General features: G+C 42.9%; 1 protein-coding gene across 1 annotated transcript in view; it reads right to left on the bottom strand.

The window, feature by feature from the left end:
- Nucleotides 1–243: 243 nt before the first annotated feature.
- The window catches only part of Papss2 (3'-phosphoadenosine 5'-phosphosulfate synthase 2), a 73,415-nt gene continuing 55,348 nt past the window's right edge, over nt 244–18,310 (bottom strand). The window contains exons 8-12 of the mRNA XM_051199652.1: nt 14,718–14,923; nt 4,894–5,029; nt 2,936–3,204; nt 1,515–1,744; nt 244–774 (exon numbers count right to left, since the gene is read on the bottom strand). Coding sequence (XP_051055609.1) covers nt 633–774; nt 1,515–1,744; nt 2,936–3,204; nt 4,894–5,029; nt 14,718–14,923 — 983 coding nt within the window. The 3' untranslated portion in view covers nt 244–632. The remainder of the gene's footprint in view (nt 775–1,514; nt 1,745–2,935; nt 3,205–4,893; nt 5,030–14,717; nt 14,924–18,310) is intronic.

Raw genomic sequence — 18,310 nt, forward strand, 5'->3', positions numbered from 1 at the left:
TGGAGTTACCATTCATAGAAAGCCTCTAGAACTTTTCTTCCTGCAAGACTGTCATTTTCACAACACAAGTAAGTTGCATATTTCTTTTTTAAGAGTTCACATCTTCATACATGTTTCTTCCAGTTTTATCTTCAACTCATACTTTGGACAGCAAGAATTGATAGTCATGAGGTAAAAAATCCTGATGTGAGCCACATTTCCTTCAGGCTGACAATTTTTTTTTTTTGTCAGTTACACAGAAGAGGTTGTTGGTATGGTTTATTACTTCTGGTAAGTGACATTATTACTTCCAGTAAGTTCCAGCTTGGCAAAGTTAAGTATGCTTCTGTTTGGGCAAGTCAACTAGACATGGTCACGTTTTCAAGAAATCTGACATGTAACTGCTAGGATGAAGTCAAATACAACCGCTTTCATTCTGGAACAATGTTTACCTAAAGTTTAGTCTCCAGTGGCTTTCATATACATAACAAAGTTGGTTTTAAATTATAGGCACAACTTTTTACCTCCTTACAAAATTCTAACTTTAAAATTAGTCATCGAGGAGCAATTGGATACAAAGCATTTAATCACAAAAATAGAAAAAAAAAATCGTTAATAGAAGAGCATTTCTGAGAGACCAGAACCAGGGATACTTAGTTGATCTTCTCCAGAGATCTATAATAATCTGTCAGCACTTTCCATGCTTTGGGAGCCATGAAGCCATCTGGGGGGTCTTGTCCTTCCCGGGCCAGCTTCCTCATACGAGTTCCCGAGATGAAGTCAAACTGGTCATGCCTGTCATGGTACAGCAACAGAGAACTCAGTGGAGGTGAGTAACAGCTGACCTGAAGTTCCCTAGGATTAGTTTACAGGCTTTCTCTGCACACAGCTGCATGTTTTAAGATGGGCAGTTGTCTGTCTTCAGAATCTCACAGAACAAAAGAGGAATAAGGCAGACGTCTTTTCAGGTCTTGCACACCTGTTCTCATATCTTCATGCCAGAGATTTATCTTGTGTGAATTTAGTATGGGGCATGAACGCACCATAAATGCTCACTGAAATCTTTCTTTATGGTATGTCCTTAAAATGCTAGGTGTTCATAGTGTGGAAAGGAACAATTTTGTTACTGTCTTGGAGTTTCATATAGGCCAGCCTGGCCTAAACCTTGATATAGCCAAAGGTAACGGTGCAATTTTGGTCACCCTGCCCCTGCCTCCCTTGTGCATGTGCAACTATGCCCAGTTGAAGTTTTTGTGTGTGTGCTGGAGATCAAGCCCAGTGCTGTGCACATGGCTAAGCAAGTGTTCTATCCGTAAACCATCCACATCCATAGACCAAAGAGAAATCTTTATGGACCAAGAACTGCAAGTGAGGGCTCTGCTATGATGTTGGGGCACAGCGTGTGCAAGAATGGGTCTTAACTCTCAAGGGAGTGTTTTTCCAATTGGGAACATGCAGACTGGAGACTTCCAGAGGGTCAGAGTTTTGCCTCAAGCCAATTGTCATGCCAATTAAAATCTTCTCTTGAAACCTACCTTGCTGGATCATAAAAGTCCATGGCCTTTTTAGTTTTATTATAGGCAGCCACGCGGAATGGAATGATTTCCACAGAGGTGAGGCCAGGGGCCATACTCAAGACCTTGCCTCCGTGGGTAGGCTCATAGAGGTCATTCTTTGTCTCAGGGTGGGGCATTCCTGCCGGATCCCTGCCCACGATGTAGAAATTGGCCCCTGCAATCATCCGGCATCTGCAATGCCACTGGACCTGGGAAACAGTCACACAGGGTCATGATGGTCATTTGGGACCCAAGTCCACATGTTCCTCTTTATGGCAATTACTTTTGCTTTCAGAGTAATTCAGAAAGGCAGGTGGACTAAAAGCAATGAAGCCCTAAACCTTGATTGAGCACTTTTCAAGCTGGGCTGTGTTGGGTGGGACAGGAGCTTTTAATCTCTCCATAAAGCAAGCAGCCCAGGAATACTTATTGTTAGAAAGGACTTCAAACTACATGTTCTTGTCTTCAGACAAATTAAAATTTAAGGGATATTAAAGACTCTTAAGCCAGCATCTGGCTGCCAGTAATGAACTAATTACCTTTCATATGTAAGTATTGATTCCCGCTCAGCATACTTGCCATATTTAAAGTTCTGGCAACAATACAAAGGGTGGGAGGAGAGTAGGAAGGTCTGGATACAACTGAAGAGAATTCATTCATTAAACTCGGTTAGGGGCAGTTGGAAGGATTAATCACGATCCTTTGCATCACAGCACACAGCACAGCTCTTATTGAGGGACCACTAGTGGGCTCACTGTGATAGGATGATGCTGCTGCCTTGTAAAGATACCTCTCCTTTCTAAGAAGTTGCTGGGGCATGGTGAAGCACACAGAGTCCTTAGAAATAATAAACTGTTAGCTTGGTGTGGTGGTTTGGATGAGGAAAGTCCCCTTTAGTCTCAGGCATTTGAACACTTGGTGCCACCGTTTGGGGAGGTTTAGGTGGTACAGCCTTGCTGGAAGAGGTGTGTCACTAGGGGTGGGTTTCCTGCTCCTGTCCCCAAGCCTGCCACATGCTGCCATGCTTCCCAGCTGTGATAGACTCATCACTCTGGAACCATAAGCCCACATAAACTCCAGGGTGCCGTGGCTATGGTGTTTTATCACAACAACAGGAAGGAAACACGGTTAAATACTTCTTGCCCTATAACTCCAGGTGAGCTGTGCTACCTACCCCCCTCAACCGCATGCTTACCCCCACATTGTTCAAGCAATGTGTTTACGTAGGACTTGATGCTAGCGTCCTTACAAACATTGAAAAAGGTAAGCTGGGATGGGGGAAAGAGTAACTTGAAGGCTGTAGAGTCGGCTCATCAAGAGTGAGTTCACAACATTTAATTTTGTAAATAAAGTTTCAGGCTGTTTTCTTAGACCTTTACCCAGCTCAGGGAATTGCTCACCTCTGTGGGACCAGCGTACAACATAGGAGATGGGAAGATGGCAACAACAGTTGATTTGGGATCCAGGACTCCTTCCTCCAGTACGGCTGCATGCTGTTTCATCCTCCAGTTCAGCGGCACATCATCATCCTTGGTCCAGCCCCCCAGAGGGTGCAGCAGGAGCACTGGGTGCTTGTAGCCCCTCTCCAGGAGCCTGCGGCGGGTGTCCTGCATCAGCAGAGCATGACCATTGTGGACAGGATTGCGCAACTGGAATGCAAACACAGCATCTAGAAAGGAAAATCCAAGGTTCAAAGTGAGCTACGTTGCCTGTCCATAAGGACAGATGGGTAAAGATGAAGCACTGTGTTGTTCAGTTCCCCCATTCAGTCTGCTAAGTCTTGATAGTTTGAGAACGTGCCTAAGTGGTTAGGGATGTTAATCCAACACCATTAGCACTGGTCAGTTGCTTGGATAAGGTGGGATGCAGAGGCAGAAGTCACACAGGAGAAAACACGCCTCAGGAACTAAAGCAGGCGCTGTCTACATACTTTCTGAAACACCAGTGCTCTTGCACCGTTACAGGCTCGTCTTGATGAGAGCATGCATATAGGTAGAGCACAGAGTGCATGGGGGCCCACAATCCACAGATGAGAACAATTGCACTTGTGATGGGTTCATGAAGTCTTATTTTGTTCTGGCTCTAAAATAATATATAATCATTGCAGAGAACTTAGAATTGTATAAAAGCCTAAAGTAAGAATCTCAGTTCTCTCAAAATGTATAGAATGAAAAACAAAAAGGTTTCCTTTCTTGTTCTGCTGCACACCCCAAGAGGCAGGCAGTGTCACTGGCAGTGTGGCCCTCCCAGAGTCCTTTGTGGAGAAGTCGGTTATAGGTCTTCTTTTTTCTTTCCAACCTTCTTGTTTTCAAAAATATGCCTGTGGTGTGTGTGTGTGTGTGTGTGTGTGTGTGTGTGTGTGTGTGTGTGTGTTTGTGTGATGTGTTTTTGTGTGTATGTGAGTGTGTGTGTATGACTGTATATGTGTATGAGTGTGTGTGTGTATGAGTGTGTGTGTATGTGTATGGGTGTATGAGTGTGTTGTGTGTTTGTGTGTGATGTATGTGTGTGTGTGTACGAGTGCGTGCAGTCTGCTTTTGCACTTAATGGATGAACTTTAGCAATTATTCTGCACCTGCCTATTTTAAGCTGCTGCATAAGTGTTCTGTATGTGAATTCAGCACAGCTGTGATATAAACAAACCAATAGACGTTATCACATGTAACAAAAAGAAACAGCTGGGCAGTGGTGGCTGACTTTTAATCCCAGCACTCAGGAGACAGAGGCAGGTGTGAGTTCAAGGCTGGCCTAGTCTACAGAGTTAGTTCTAGGACAGGCTCCAAAGCCATATAGAGAAACCCTGTCTCAACAACAACAACGAAGAATAAAAGGAGGAGGAGGAGAAAAGTAGGAAGAGGAGGAAGAAGGAAGAAAAAAAAAAAAAAGGAAAAAGAAGAGGAAGAAGAGGAGGAGGAGGAAGAAAGCTGGGCTGGAGAGATTGGAGAGATGGTGCCAAGATTAAGAATGTGTGTTACTGTTTCAGAGGACTCAGGTTTGATTCCCAGCATCTATGTCAGGCAGATCTAGAACTCCAGCCCCAGGGCAATCTGACCCCTCTGGCGCCCACCCATACATGACATACACCCACACAGACACCCACACAACACACCATTAAAAGTAAGAGTAAGATGTATTTTTTTTTTTAATGGTGATTCAGCCAGGCATGGTAGCACATACAGGTAATCCCAGCACTTGGGAGCACGGGTAGGATCAAGAGTTCAGTATTATCATTGGCTACATTAGGAATTCATGCCAAGCCCTATATAAAAAAAAATAAAAACAAAAAACCATTTGATACACTTAAACTTTTGACCACAGTGCTAATCCAGTTCCAGTGTACTGGAACTGGATTACATACCCGCATTCATGTCTTTCCACTTCTGTTTGAGCTCCTGCGGTGTCAGGCGGTATTGGTCCAGCCCATCATTCCACCTTATTCTCTCCAGCACCTGCAGGTCTCCACCAACGAGCCAGTCCCCACCTTCCATCACCATCTAGAAGGAAAAACATTGAAGAGTAACTATACTGATTTTTAAATTTCATTTGAAGTGTCTGTGTGTGCACATATCCATGTATATAAATACCTGTATGTGTGGAGGCTTGAGGTCAGAGTTGGGGAACTTCTTCAATAACTCCTCACTTAATTTTTTGAGACAGAGTTTCTCACTGAACCCATAGCTTGCAAATTTGGCTAGACTGGCTGGCTGGTAAGCCCCCAGGAGCTGCCTGTCTTTATCTCCATGGCAGTGGATTGCTGCCTGTCTTTAACCTCAATGACTGCTTGGATATTTCTCATGGGTTCTGAGGAGTTGAGGCTCGGGTCCTCATACTAAGACAGCAAGCTCTGTACTGGCTGAGCCTGCTTCCCAGCCAGCCTGTTTTTTTTGTTTTTGTTTTTGACCCATCTTGAGTTTTGCAACATTCTAAACAGTATTTATCAAACCTTTAGTCTCTGAATTTACTTGTGATCTTCTGGGGACAAAGCAGGAGCATAGACAGGGCCCTGGTTGAGTCCCAGCAGCATGTTCCCACAATACAAAAATTAAGGGCCATCCCCTCAAAAGCTCCTATTTATATGGGTTATATATCAGTTTCCACATGAGAAACCATTTAAAAGTAGTAACGAAGCTATTGCATATTAAGAATAAGCTCTTCTCTACTCCCTTCCCCCAAATAGGAAGGACATCGTTACTTTTACCCATTTGCCACTCTGCTAAGTATGACTTAACAGAAGACAGTTCTATTTTCATAGCTACTGCATTTAATCTGAGCCAGTGCGTCTTGGCTGAGCTATGTAAAGAAAATCCAACTGCAGGTACATAGCTAGGAGAAAGAAGAGGATTTGAGTAACATTTTTATTCTTCTAGATAGTCTTTGATACTAACACATGTACTGGCTCCCCGCCCCTCTTTTTGACAGGGTCTCTTACTGTGCATTCTAGACTTGCCCCCAACTGGGGACTCTCCTGCTTGTGCCTCTTGAATGATAAGATTTTAGGCACTTAACTACCATGATCAGCTTTTAAGCACCCATTTCCCTTTGTGTGTGTATACTCCTTTCTATACCATACGTGTATGACATTTACATGCATCCAGAGGTCAGCATCAGCTAGCTGCCTTCCTGACCACTATCACTATTTGTTAAACTTCTGCAAATTGTACGTGTGCATGTGTGTGTGTGTTTGTGGGCAACTTCAAGACACCTGTTCTCTCTTACCATGTGGGTTCCAGGGACTGAATTCAGGTGGTTAGCTTTGTGCTTACCCACTGAGCCATCTTGCCATCTCTTGCTTATTTTTGAGGCAGTCTTTCCACTTAACATGGAGCTTGTCAATTCAGCTAGACTGGTTGGCTAGCAAGGTCCAGAGATGTTCCTGTCCCCACTTCCCTCATGGTGGAATTACAGGCAGTTTTGCCATGTCTGGGTCTATCTAGAATACAGGTGCTGAGGATGGGTAAATTAGGTCTTCTTAGCTGGGTGGTGGTGCACGCTTTTAATCTCAGCACTTGGGAGGCAGAGGCAGGTGGATCTCTTTGAGTTTGAGGCCAGCCTGGTCTGCAGTGAGTTCCAGGACAGCCAGAGCTACTCAGAGAAACCCTGTCTTGAAAAACAAACAAACAAACAAACAAACTTAGGTCTTCTTGCTCAAATAACAACCACTTTAGCAACTGAACCATCTCTCCAGCCTCCCAATTCTAGTTTCTTAAAGATAATTGCAGTGTAGAATCTAAAGCTATGTTTATTTTCCATACTCTGTTTTATTGAAACTCCATTTTTTTAATGATTCCTTTACCCAAGAATTATCATTATTTTATTACATGATTATTTTTACCATAACATGCTGGCCAACTAGAAATGTTGATTCACTGAGTTTTTCAGCCTTAAAAGGTTGACATATTTTAGCATTTTAAGCACACACACACACACACACACACACACACACACACGCACACACACACTAGCATCACTGATAGTCTCAGAAGAAAATCTTATAAGTATGAACTTGCTGTCATACTCATATTAATGAATAGAATGTCTTTGTTTGAAACCTTAAGGTTAATCATTGGCAAATACTAAGTACTCTTCTTAGTTTTTCTTGAAGCAACAGGATTTTGTTCATTTAAAAAAAAAATATCCAAGTCTGAAGACATGTGTTTCTAAACCCACATTCTTGACACCAGGGTTTCAATGGTGTTTCAATGGCTGTTTCCCCAAAACTCAAACAACTTGACAAGAATTTTTCCTTTCACCAGCCATCAAGGATTGAGGTGCATAGCAGAAGCATCTTGTAAATTTCCCTGTTTGCAGTAAGTTATGAAGAAAAACCACATGGACTCAAAGGTCATTTTTACAGCATGATAAAGTGTTCTTCAGTGAAGCTGGTGGCTTCATAGTACAGTTATCATAACTGAGGGAGGCACCAGCAATTTGCCCACTATTGCTTTGTACCAGCCATGCCAATGACATCACAGGAAAAAAAAAAGCTAACACAGTTACATGGTTCTGCACCTGGGAGTTCTCCATCAAGGTTATGAGTACTGCTAGGTGCTAGAGTTCTAAGAACCATGCTCTGAGAGCTTCTCTGCTGGCACCTTCCTAGTATTGCCTAATATATTTTACATTGTTCTCAATAGAACTCCAAAGTAGATGCCTTAGAGGAAAAGTTGTTTGTTTTTCTATCATGTAGTTATTGTTAAGTACAATTTCTGTGAAAATCACCCATAGATGCAGCCGCCTTCATTTATACCCACTTTTAAAATAAAATCCAGTGAGCAGCCAAGTGTAGCAATATTCGGGTATAGTGCAAAACAGACAGTTAGCTAAAACTCTATTTTCTCAAGAGACCTCTGCTAAGGATGCCAAGGCCACCCTCTGTGGAAAGGACAGCTTGTTGAGCAAATATGATGAGGAAACTAGATACCCACATGCAAAAGGATGCAATGGCTCCATATGCTATGTGCAAAAGTTAAAATGGATTAATGATGTTCATAAAAGACCCAAGATTATAAAATGCTTAATAAAATAAAGGGAGCAGTCTTCATAACTTTGGGGTTGGCAGTGAATTCTTGGCTATGGTACCAAAAGCACAGACTACAAAAGCAAATACAGAAAGCTGGGACTACCCTGAAGACTTTGATCTAAAAGACAACAGGGTGAGAAGGGAATCTGTACATAGGATGACTATTGTGACATCATAAGCAGCTATTCCTACAGCCTGGGTGTAGTGGTACATGCCTGTAACACCGGCCCTTGGGGCTGAGTAGGGAATTGTAGACTTTATAGCGAGATCATATCTCAAAAAGAACAGAAAACGTCCCCAGAAAAAATGGTAAGTAAAATGACTCACAATTAAAATGGCAGAGCTAGTGAGATAGCTCTGTGTATAAAGGTGCTAATTCAAGTATGATGAGGTCAGTCCCTGGGACCTACCATGTAGAAGGAGAGAACCAACTCCAATATGTTCTTTGATGGCAACACACACATGCATTCCCCCTTAGGAACACTCACAAACATATGGAAAAAAAAAAAAAAAAGACTAGACAAAAAACCTGAGTAGCCATATCTCCAAATACGGTCTGTAAATGGCCAAAGTCTGCAGATAGCCACTACTACCAACCATAAAGCAAATGAAATCCAAATGAGAAAAGATGGTATACCCATAAGGATGGCCATTATTGAATAAACAAACTCAGGAAGAATCTGTTAGTGAGGATGGAGAGGGATTAGAAAGAATCCAATGCACTGGGCTCTAAAAAGACGAAACTACTATGGAAAACAGTATGAAGTATTTAAAAAACAAAAAAGCAGAAAAAGCCAAAGAAAGAAAAAGAAACGAAAAAAACAAACAAAACCAGCCAAGCAGTGGTGGTGCATGTCTTTAACCCCAGCACCCAGGAGACAGAGGCAGGAGGATCTCAGTGAGTTCAAGGCCGGCCTGGTCTACAGATGGAGTGCCAGGATAGACTCCAAAGCTACACAAAGAAACCCTGTCTTGAAAAACCCAAAACAAACAAAACAAAACTTAGAAGCTTTGGATCCAGCAGGCCTACTTCTTCAAGAGAGATTTTCACACTCAAATCTCCAGTTCATAGCAACCCAAATGTCCACCAGTGAATGAATGGATACATAAAGATACAGCATGGAACACAGATCAGCCTTTTTGTGCAATGTTTTTTGTTGTTTGTTTTTCAAGCAGGGTTTCTTTTGTGTAGCCCTGGCTGTCCTGGAACTAGGTCTGTAGACAAGTCTGTGCTCAAACTCACAGAGATCTACCTGCTTCTGCCTTCTGAATGCTGGGATTGAAGGTGTGCATCACCACTGCCTGTCCACAATTCATACTGTAATGTGAAAGAAATCTTGCCCAATGCTTCCACATAGATAATCCTGAGAAAGTAGGACAGCGACAAAAAGAACCACAACACAGATAACCCCGAGGACAGGGAAAGTGAAGTAAGTCACAAAAAGACAATTATGTATTATGTCATCTTTGTAAGGACAAAATGAATACCTAAAATGTTGGTACAGTTGAGGGAGGCAAGGGTGACTGAGAAAGCTTACTTATAAAATACCCAGTAGAAAAAAGCTGGCACGATGTGTTGCCCGGGTTCAGCTTCCCATTACAGCCGGATGCTGAATAACTGGGTTTATAACTGGGACTGAATTCCAGAGGATTCAGAGAATGGAAGGTTAGCCTAGTGTGATTATTGTCACATCTGACATCTCCAGTCAATTTTATGGTCACAAGTGTAGTAAGAAGGGTGTGCTATCTAGAATCTAGTGCAACCAAAGCATGCAGCTGCCATCCTACAACATAGCCTTCACAACAGCAAGACATATGGTGCTGAGTTTGCGAAACCATGAGGTAACTGTGCAATGGATTTGTCTGTTTTCATGGCCTCCTTTTTAAACTGTCCTCAGGCAAACCATTGCTTAGAGACATTTCTGAAAGAGTTGACCCTGATCCCTAGGAGTTTTGTAACACTCTGAACTCTATGGGCCAACCTTACACTGGACTGTTTTGATGAAGACAGCACTGAAATGCCTTTCTTCACCACTCAGAGCAGAACCAGCTCTGTGAAGAGTGATGCTGAAACCTTTTAGTATCCTTTGGACTCTCCAAAGGTACTCTGTGATAACTGCTCAGACTATCCCCAGCCCCCGTGTCCAGCTCTCAGGAAAGAAGGCTCATTACAGTGGCTTAGAATCACCCACCCCCTTCCAAGCCACCTGACAAAGGCTTAAAGGCACTTGAAGATCATGTGAGGTTAACATCATAGTTTTCAGATTGAAGGCCCGTTTACATAAAGGAAGTGACAGAGTCTAGGTGACCGTGGCTATTGTGCCAAAATCAGAACCTAATTCTGGAACTTGAGAAAACTAAGCTTTCTTTCCTACCACAACCACTGGCTCTCCTCAGTGGCCCCCTGAATGATATTTCAGAATCACTCCCAGTAATGCCTGTCACAGGTATGGACAGTACACACTATTCTGAGAGGATACAGAAGGCTGGTTGAGTCATACCTACAAGTCAGGGGAGATAGGACTAATGCCAGAAAGGAGGAAGTAAGATAAGGATGCAGGAGCAGAAGGAACAAACATGACGTAATGATCAACTCTAGAGTCTCGGGAGGAGAAATGTATGGCTGCTAGTGGTACAAGCTAAAAGATAACCCTTTGTAAAGGGGATCCCAAATAAAGGCTGAACAGTTCACTCTGTCTGAAGAATAGACAATGGGTTGGATGCTTATAAAGCAAGACACGGAGAAGATGTGAAATCTGCCCTAAACTGGAACAGGTGTGAATGAATGTATCTGAGTAATGCTTGGAGGAAGAGCTGTCAGAACTTGGAAATCAAATAGGAACAGGAATGAGAAAATGCAAGAGTGGTATGTAGGTTTTGTCTGTGGGTTTAGTGCATGCACACAGAGCTGTTGGGTAGGAGAATGAGTTTGGGGACTGCTGACACACTGAGTTTGAAGCACTTTCAGGACATATCTAGATAAAGCTCTAACTAACTGTAACTGAGTGTTTCTTAACCTTCACAGCATGTGCAAATCATGGGCAACTTCAAGCTCGCAAGGACCAGCCTTACCTAACGCCCATCCAGCCAAAATCTGTGAGACCTGCTCTGGGTTATTTGAGGCAGGGTCTTGTTATGTAACCCATAACTTGGTTATGTAACCCTTAAACTTGGGATCCTGGTGCCTAAGCCTCCCTGGCCCTGGAGGTGTGAACCATGATGGCTGATGTGACTGTGCAAATTTTAAGGTTTCTCTGGTTGTCCCGTTGATCTTGCTGTTGTCCATCTGGTCTGTCTGTGGATACAAGGGCTACAAAAATCTCTGTTCTTGCCTTTTCTTGGGAAGACATACTTTGTTTTCTTGATTCCTACATCTTTAAAATGGGAATGATCATTTTTCTTAATTCACAAGGGAACTGTAAGAATTTACTGGTTGGTAATAGAATGCCATGGATAAGAGATGGTTGGTTTCCTCCAGCCATTATTTCCACACATTCTAGTTGTTCCTCAAATGACTCTGAGATTATGACATATGGTTCCATACTTTGTGACTCAAGGGAACTTCCTGAGTGGAAGGGTCATGTGGTGGTTTGCATAGGAATGGCCCTGTGAGCTCATAGATTTCAATGTTTGGTCACTAGGGAGTGGTGCTACTTGACAGGGAGTAGGAGGTATGGCATTGTTGGAGCAGGCATGGCCTTGTTGGAGGAAATATGTCACTGGGGATGGGCTTTGCAGTTTCAAAAGTTCAAGCCTGACCTGCTGTCTCACTCTTCTTGCTGCCTGCAGATGCAAATGTAAGACTTTCAACTTTTCCCGAATCATATCTGCCTGCACATTGCCATGCTTCCTACCATAGTGACAATGAACTAAACTTCTGAAATTGTTAAATTCTTTCCTTTGTAAGAGTTGCAGTGGTCGTGGTGTCTCTCCACAGCAATAGAACACTAAGTTCAGGAGTGCTCATAGGTGAGGAGTTGTGAAACAGAGGCAGGCCACTTCCTTGGCAATTGATCATTCTTTGCAAACATTCTCAGTTCCATTGAAAATACAAGGGCCACAGTTACTTTTGTGAATAAAACTGTTAGAAGACTTTTGTCTTCAAAAAAGAAAAAAAAAAAAAAAAAAAAACCAAACAAACAAAAACAAAAAACTCCAAAACCCAAAACTGTTAAAGTATTAGTGTGAGTTTCAGGGTGTTAAAAATAAGAGTTCTTAACCAGGCAATGGCAGTGCACACCTTTAATCCTAGCACTGGCAAGGCAGAGGCAGGCGGATCTCGGAGTTTGAGGCCAGCCTGGTCTACAGAGTGAGTTCCAGGACTGGATCCAAAGCAACAGAGAAACCCTGTCTAGAAAAATTAATAAAAAACAAACAAACAAACAAAAAAGAGTTCTTTACCCAATACAATTCATATATTATGTTTTTTCCAAACATACCTTTTGGTATAGGCTAAATGCTTACTCTCCAGTTATCTATCACCCATTTCTTATCACGGGTTCCTCTAATGGAAAGACAAGATGAAAAGAAATAGTCACTCGGGTTCCCCATGGCACTATCTGTGGTTAGTTTTATGGCTTTAGTGCAAGTCATGTGGATGTTAAGATGTTTGACTCAAAGAGGAGAAATCTTTGAGCAGAGATAGTGATAGGTCGTTATTCTTTGGGTCGCTGAAGAAAGATAAGATCCCAATCCTGTGTGATTACAATCATAAAAGAACTGGTCAGAGATGTAATTGAAGGCAGAATGTCATATTCCTGGAGCAGCTATCTCAAAGACCTTCTGCCAGGCTGCGCCGGTGGGGGTAGTGAAACTGCCCGGATGACTGTGACCTGCAAGAGATGTGTATCTCAAAGGCTAATGGTTGTGTCCAATAAGTGGAAAAGGTGCCTCCCTTGCTCTCTGAGCTCTTTCTTCTATTCCAATAAAGAAGGCTCCAAGGGCTACTAACTTGGCCTTGAGAATGTCTTTCCTATTTTGTAACATTTCACAACGGATTTTTTTTCCTGCAAGGTTATAGGGCTGGAAAAGCTGCTCAACATATTTTGGCCTCATCTTCTTGTCATAAGAGAAATGAAGAACAGGGTTCTTGGCTAACACAAAGTCCTTGAGAACCTCTTGGGCTTCACTGCTCATGATGTGAGCACTGCTCACTGTGAGCCTGAAAGCTAACCAAGCTGGAGAATTGCAGAAGTCCAATGAGATTAGTAATATCTCCCTTTGCTTCTACCCCAATGCCTGTGTCTCCGATGCAGAATGGATTTGCATCCAGTTTCACAGAATTTTGTCGGAAATGGACTCTATCAAGTGGCTCTCTTTAATACCCCCTCACTCCCACTTCATTACCAACTGCAGTTAGAAGTTGCTGAGGGATCTGATTTGGCTTTAGGGAGGAGAGAACTAAATGATCCTAGTCAGAGGAACAGCTTCTGATGAGAATGTAGTGTCTTTCTTCTTGGAATTTAGCCCTTATGTGTCCTGAGCTTTGTTTATGGAAAGATGTCATTGACCTGCTCACTGGCCACAGAACATGAACTCTGAGTTGTTTTCAGGAGTTGTTTGGGTCCATTACGTGCATTTCTTATACACACTGTCAACATGAACAGGGCTGCAAGCTCTAGTTATCATTTTATGTCTAGTTTCAACTATGACTTTGATCCTTTACTCATGGTGCTAGACTATTTATTATCTGCCTAGTCCTATTTAGCTAAGGCAAGGATCTGGTAACTTAGGAGATCAAGACAAACTTTCAAACAAAAATATCAACCCCCGCCCCTTTTTTTGACAGTCTTCTGTAACCAAGCCTAGCCTCAAACTAGCTATTAAGTGAGGCTAGCCTCTGATCTTGTCCCTCCCTCCTTAGTGTTGGGATTCATAGGCTTGACCCATCATACCTGGCTTCAGAATAAATATTTCTTTAACTCAACCATGAATTTGGGGAGATGGCTGAGGCAGTATAAGTCTTGCTGCATAAATGTGAGGTAGGACCTGAGTTTGGATCCCCAGTACCCACATAAAAAGTTGGTTGCAACAGCACATCCTTGTAATCCTTGCCCTGGGATGCAGAGATGGGAAGATCCTGGAGTTTGCTGGCCAGCTAGCTTAACCAAACTGGTGAGCTTCAGGTTCAGTGAGAGATACTATCTCAAAATAATAGGTGGAGAGCAACTGAAGAAAATACCCCATGTCAATCTCTGGCCTCCACATACGTGTGTACATGCATGTACACTCTCATGCAAACATGCATACACATGAGAATATACACTACATATGCACACATGCCAAAAATAAGAATAAGAATTTCCATTTGGGGAGATGGTTCAGTTCATGAAATGCTTGCCTTATAAGTGTGAGCTCTGACCCCTAGGACCCACATTAAAAGACAGGTGCAGTGGCATGTGCCGATAGTCTCATGATGGCGAGATGAGAAGCAGTGACAGGAAATCTGTCAAATGCTCACTGCCAAGCTAGTCTAGCCTGCCTGGCAAAATTCCAGGCCAGTAAAAGACCCTGTCTCAAACAGGAGGCGGAAGGCATGCACCCTGAGAAATGATACTTAAGGTTGTCCTCTGATATCTGATGTGTGCAATTATATACCTACACACGCAGATGTATCCCACACCCCTTTAAAAAAAAAGTCCTCCCATAGGTTTTGTACTTACTTTGATGTGGGGGTGCTTTGCAGTGGCTGTTCCCCACACTCGGGAACAACGCTCCTCTTTCCTGTGCTCATAGAACTCAGGATCTTGTAGTATAGCCACCCTCTGACCTTCATACACCAGGGCGAACTTGCTGCACCCTTCGAGCCGTGCCTTGTCATCCACAGAAACAGGCAGTACGATGGGAATGCTCATGTTGATGACTCCGTCTATGGAGAGACCCATGTGATGCGTGAGTACCAGATCCAAGGTTAACATCCTTCAGGGATGGCTAATGTGTGCGCAGTCCTCCTTCCAAAGCCTCTGTTTGGGCATCAGGACCCAAGTCCAGCACAGACATGCTGCTCCTCTGGCTTTTCTAAGACTGTGATGGGGACTCCTTGGCCTATTCCTGAGGTAGGTTGTCTCAGTAAGTGATCTAGCTTTTAGGGGAAGGATGGAGATATCTCATCTGGCTTGCCTTTTAAAATCTTGGTCCTGACCCTAGTGTACTATGAAGAGTTAAGTCTTTTGTTGTTTTAAGGTAAGCTTGTTTGTTTGTTTGTTTGAGAGTATACCCATATGCATATACCCATATGCATATATATGCATATGGGTATACTCAGAGACCAGAAGAGGGCTTCAAATCCTCTGGACCTGTAGTTTTAGATGGTTGTGAGCCTTCTAATTTGGATGCTTAGACCTCAACTTGGGTCCTCTGGAAGAGCATTGAATACTCTTATACCACTGAGCCATCTCTCCAGGCTGAAGTTTTACTTTTTAAAAATCAAATAAAGATTGGCCAAACTGAAAGTTCTTCTTGGTCTTGGAAATGAGCCTGTGTCAATGTTGAACATTACCAACATAACTGAACTGAAAAGAAAGGTTAAAACAAAAAAGCAAGCCACAGAGTTCACAACTCAGACAAGCAACAATCAACCTCTTGATGCTAGTCTAGATGCAACTCTATCTTTAAATGTTTTCAGACACTGTTCATCTCACTTATCTGGGATCCCAGTCTTGCTGGCTCAGCTACAATTAAAGCCATCACTCAAAACACATTGTTGTAGGGCCTGGCTGGAGAGATGCTCCATGGGTGAGAACACTTGCTGTTCTTTCAGAGGAAACAGATTTGGTTCTCAGCACCCACACAATAGCTGACAACCAGCTGTAACTCCAGTTCCAGAGGATCAGACGCCCTCTCTGGTGTCCATAGGCATTACATGCATGTGGTACACATACATGCAGTCAAAACAACCATACACAAGTTAAAAAAAATCTTTTAAAAGAACATGGGAGTGAAAAGTGGTACAAAGCCACTTACTAAACTTTGCTAAACTTGTGTGCACTTTCTCTAGAGAGTAAGACTATCCTGATGCTGCTAAGTGTCTAAAAGAAAATTAGAGGAAGCTGGCTGTTCTAATTCCTCTGTATGTGACACAGAGGATACAAAATCGACTGTTCAGAGAAGCTACATCTTCATAACAGGTCAGCAGCTTGACTGAAAGAAGAGAAAGGAAAACTTGTAAATGCCAGATATAGGACCTGGCAGTTAACTGTATGTGTCGATGAGGCTAGACCATGGTACCCAGACATTTGAGCAAATATTCTCAGTGTTTCTGTGAGTTTTACTTTCAGATGAGACTGACATTTAAGATAGTGGGTCATGGATAAAAAAAATCATCCCCCATGAAGTGAGTGGTTCTCATCTAATCAATGAAAGACCTGTGGAAAAGAAACCCAGAAGAAGCAATTCGGGTAGCAGCATGATTGAGCTGAAACTGCATCTTTCCCTCTGAATCTCCAGCCTTCAGGCTGACCTTCCAGATTTTGAACTTGTGAGGCCCCACAACCACATGAGTCAATTAAAAACAATCTACACACACACACACACACACACTGTAGCTCTGGAGAACACTGAGAAGTAGATATATGTATTTTTAAATGTAGTGTTCTGCAGAGATGCCTCAGCAATTAACAGTGTACCCTCCCCCACCCTCCCCACACCACACACATGCCCTGCTCTTGAAGAAAACCCATGTTAGGCAGCTCACAACCCACTCATAACTCCAGCTCCAGGGTGATCAGATGCCTCTAGTCTCTGTGGACACCTGTACTCACGTGCATATACTCACATAGACAAATAATGTAAAATAAGCTTTAAAAATACAAATACATAGAAGTATCTATGGAAATCAAAATACCCACAGGTATCTTGCAAGTTTCCTGATGAGGGTTATGCGTGTGTGTGTGTGTGTGTGTGTGTGTGTGTGTTTGTGTGTTGTGAAGTCAAAGATTTAACACAAGACCTTTTACATGCTAGGCAAGCAGGGTACTGCTAAGGTACATCTCCAGCAATTTCTATGTGAATAAGAGGCTTTAAAGATTGTGGGGTTTATTTTGTTGTTGTTTCTTTGTTTTTGAGATAGAGTCTCTTGTAGCCTAGGCTGACCTAGAACTAACAGGCTGGATTGGATGACCTTGCACTACTGATAGAGCTTCCCAACACTGATACCACAGGCTGTACAACCAGGCCCAGCTAAGGGGTTGCTGCTTTTTTAAATATTAAATTAGCCAGGTGTAGTAACCAGGCCTGTAACCCCAGAATTTGGGAGGTAGAGACAGGATGATTAGGACTTCAAGGGTATCCTGGACTGTAATAGTGAGTTTGAGGTTAGGCCTGGACTTTCTGGAACTCTGTCTCAAAATCACCCTGCCCCCCCCAAATAAGTATGAACATTTTGAAGAATTTTTAGATAAAATGGTTAAAAAGATGTAGTTGCTTTCGAAATTGAAGCTTAAAAGTATAAAAACTGGCTCTCGTTTCTTAGTGATGCCACAGTGTGAAAACATGTAAGGCTATGATGTCTTTCATTTCCCTTTTGCAAGTGTGCTCACATCTGTATCTAGTCTGCCTTTCTCCGCTGTGCTTACAGTTGAAAATGGGGGGCTGTGGTTCAGGTAACACGAAAGACTCAGCATATGGTCAGGGTTTGGGAGAGAATGAGAGGAAGATCACAGAGGAAAGCCTCCAGGGGCAGAGAACACGGAGTCCTGGAATGGCAAGTCCACTTAGTGTGCTTCTGACCTGTGGAGATCTGAGTCTTGTTCCTGTGGGACATAAAACTCCCTAACAGCTACCTGCCCAGTTGTAGGCAGGCATAATGCTTTGTCCTCTTCAACTCTCTCAAGTTAGTAATCCCTAAAAGAATGTCACAGGTCAGACAGCAACTGCCAGCAATAAAGACATCCAGTCTCCCATAAAAACCTGCGGTTTACAATAGACGCCATTAAACATTGCAGATTAGATGGTATACATGAAAGTAACTGTTCCATTAGAAGCCGGAGCACCCAGCCCCTTTGCAGAGAACCCCAAACTCAAAGTGGGGAGTTCTTGAAAGAAGAGTTAGCAGTATCCAACTCCCCAGGCCTCTGGGGGAACACACTGTACAGTATTAATAAATGTCTGCGATGAACTACAACTAAATCTTTCTACCAGGAAAGGGGCGGTTAACCAAGAGCATCACGGGATTCAGGGATGCTCCTGTTCTAATGAGAACTCATGCTCTCTGTGGGGAGAGAGGCCACGATGCTCAGGTCTGCTTACAGAGACTTGA

Source organism: Phodopus roborovskii, unplaced genomic scaffold (genome assembly GCF_943737965.1).
Source record: "Phodopus roborovskii unplaced genomic scaffold, PHOROB, whole genome shotgun sequence".
NCBI classification, from domain to species: Eukaryota; Metazoa; Chordata; class Mammalia; order Rodentia; family Cricetidae; genus Phodopus; species Phodopus roborovskii.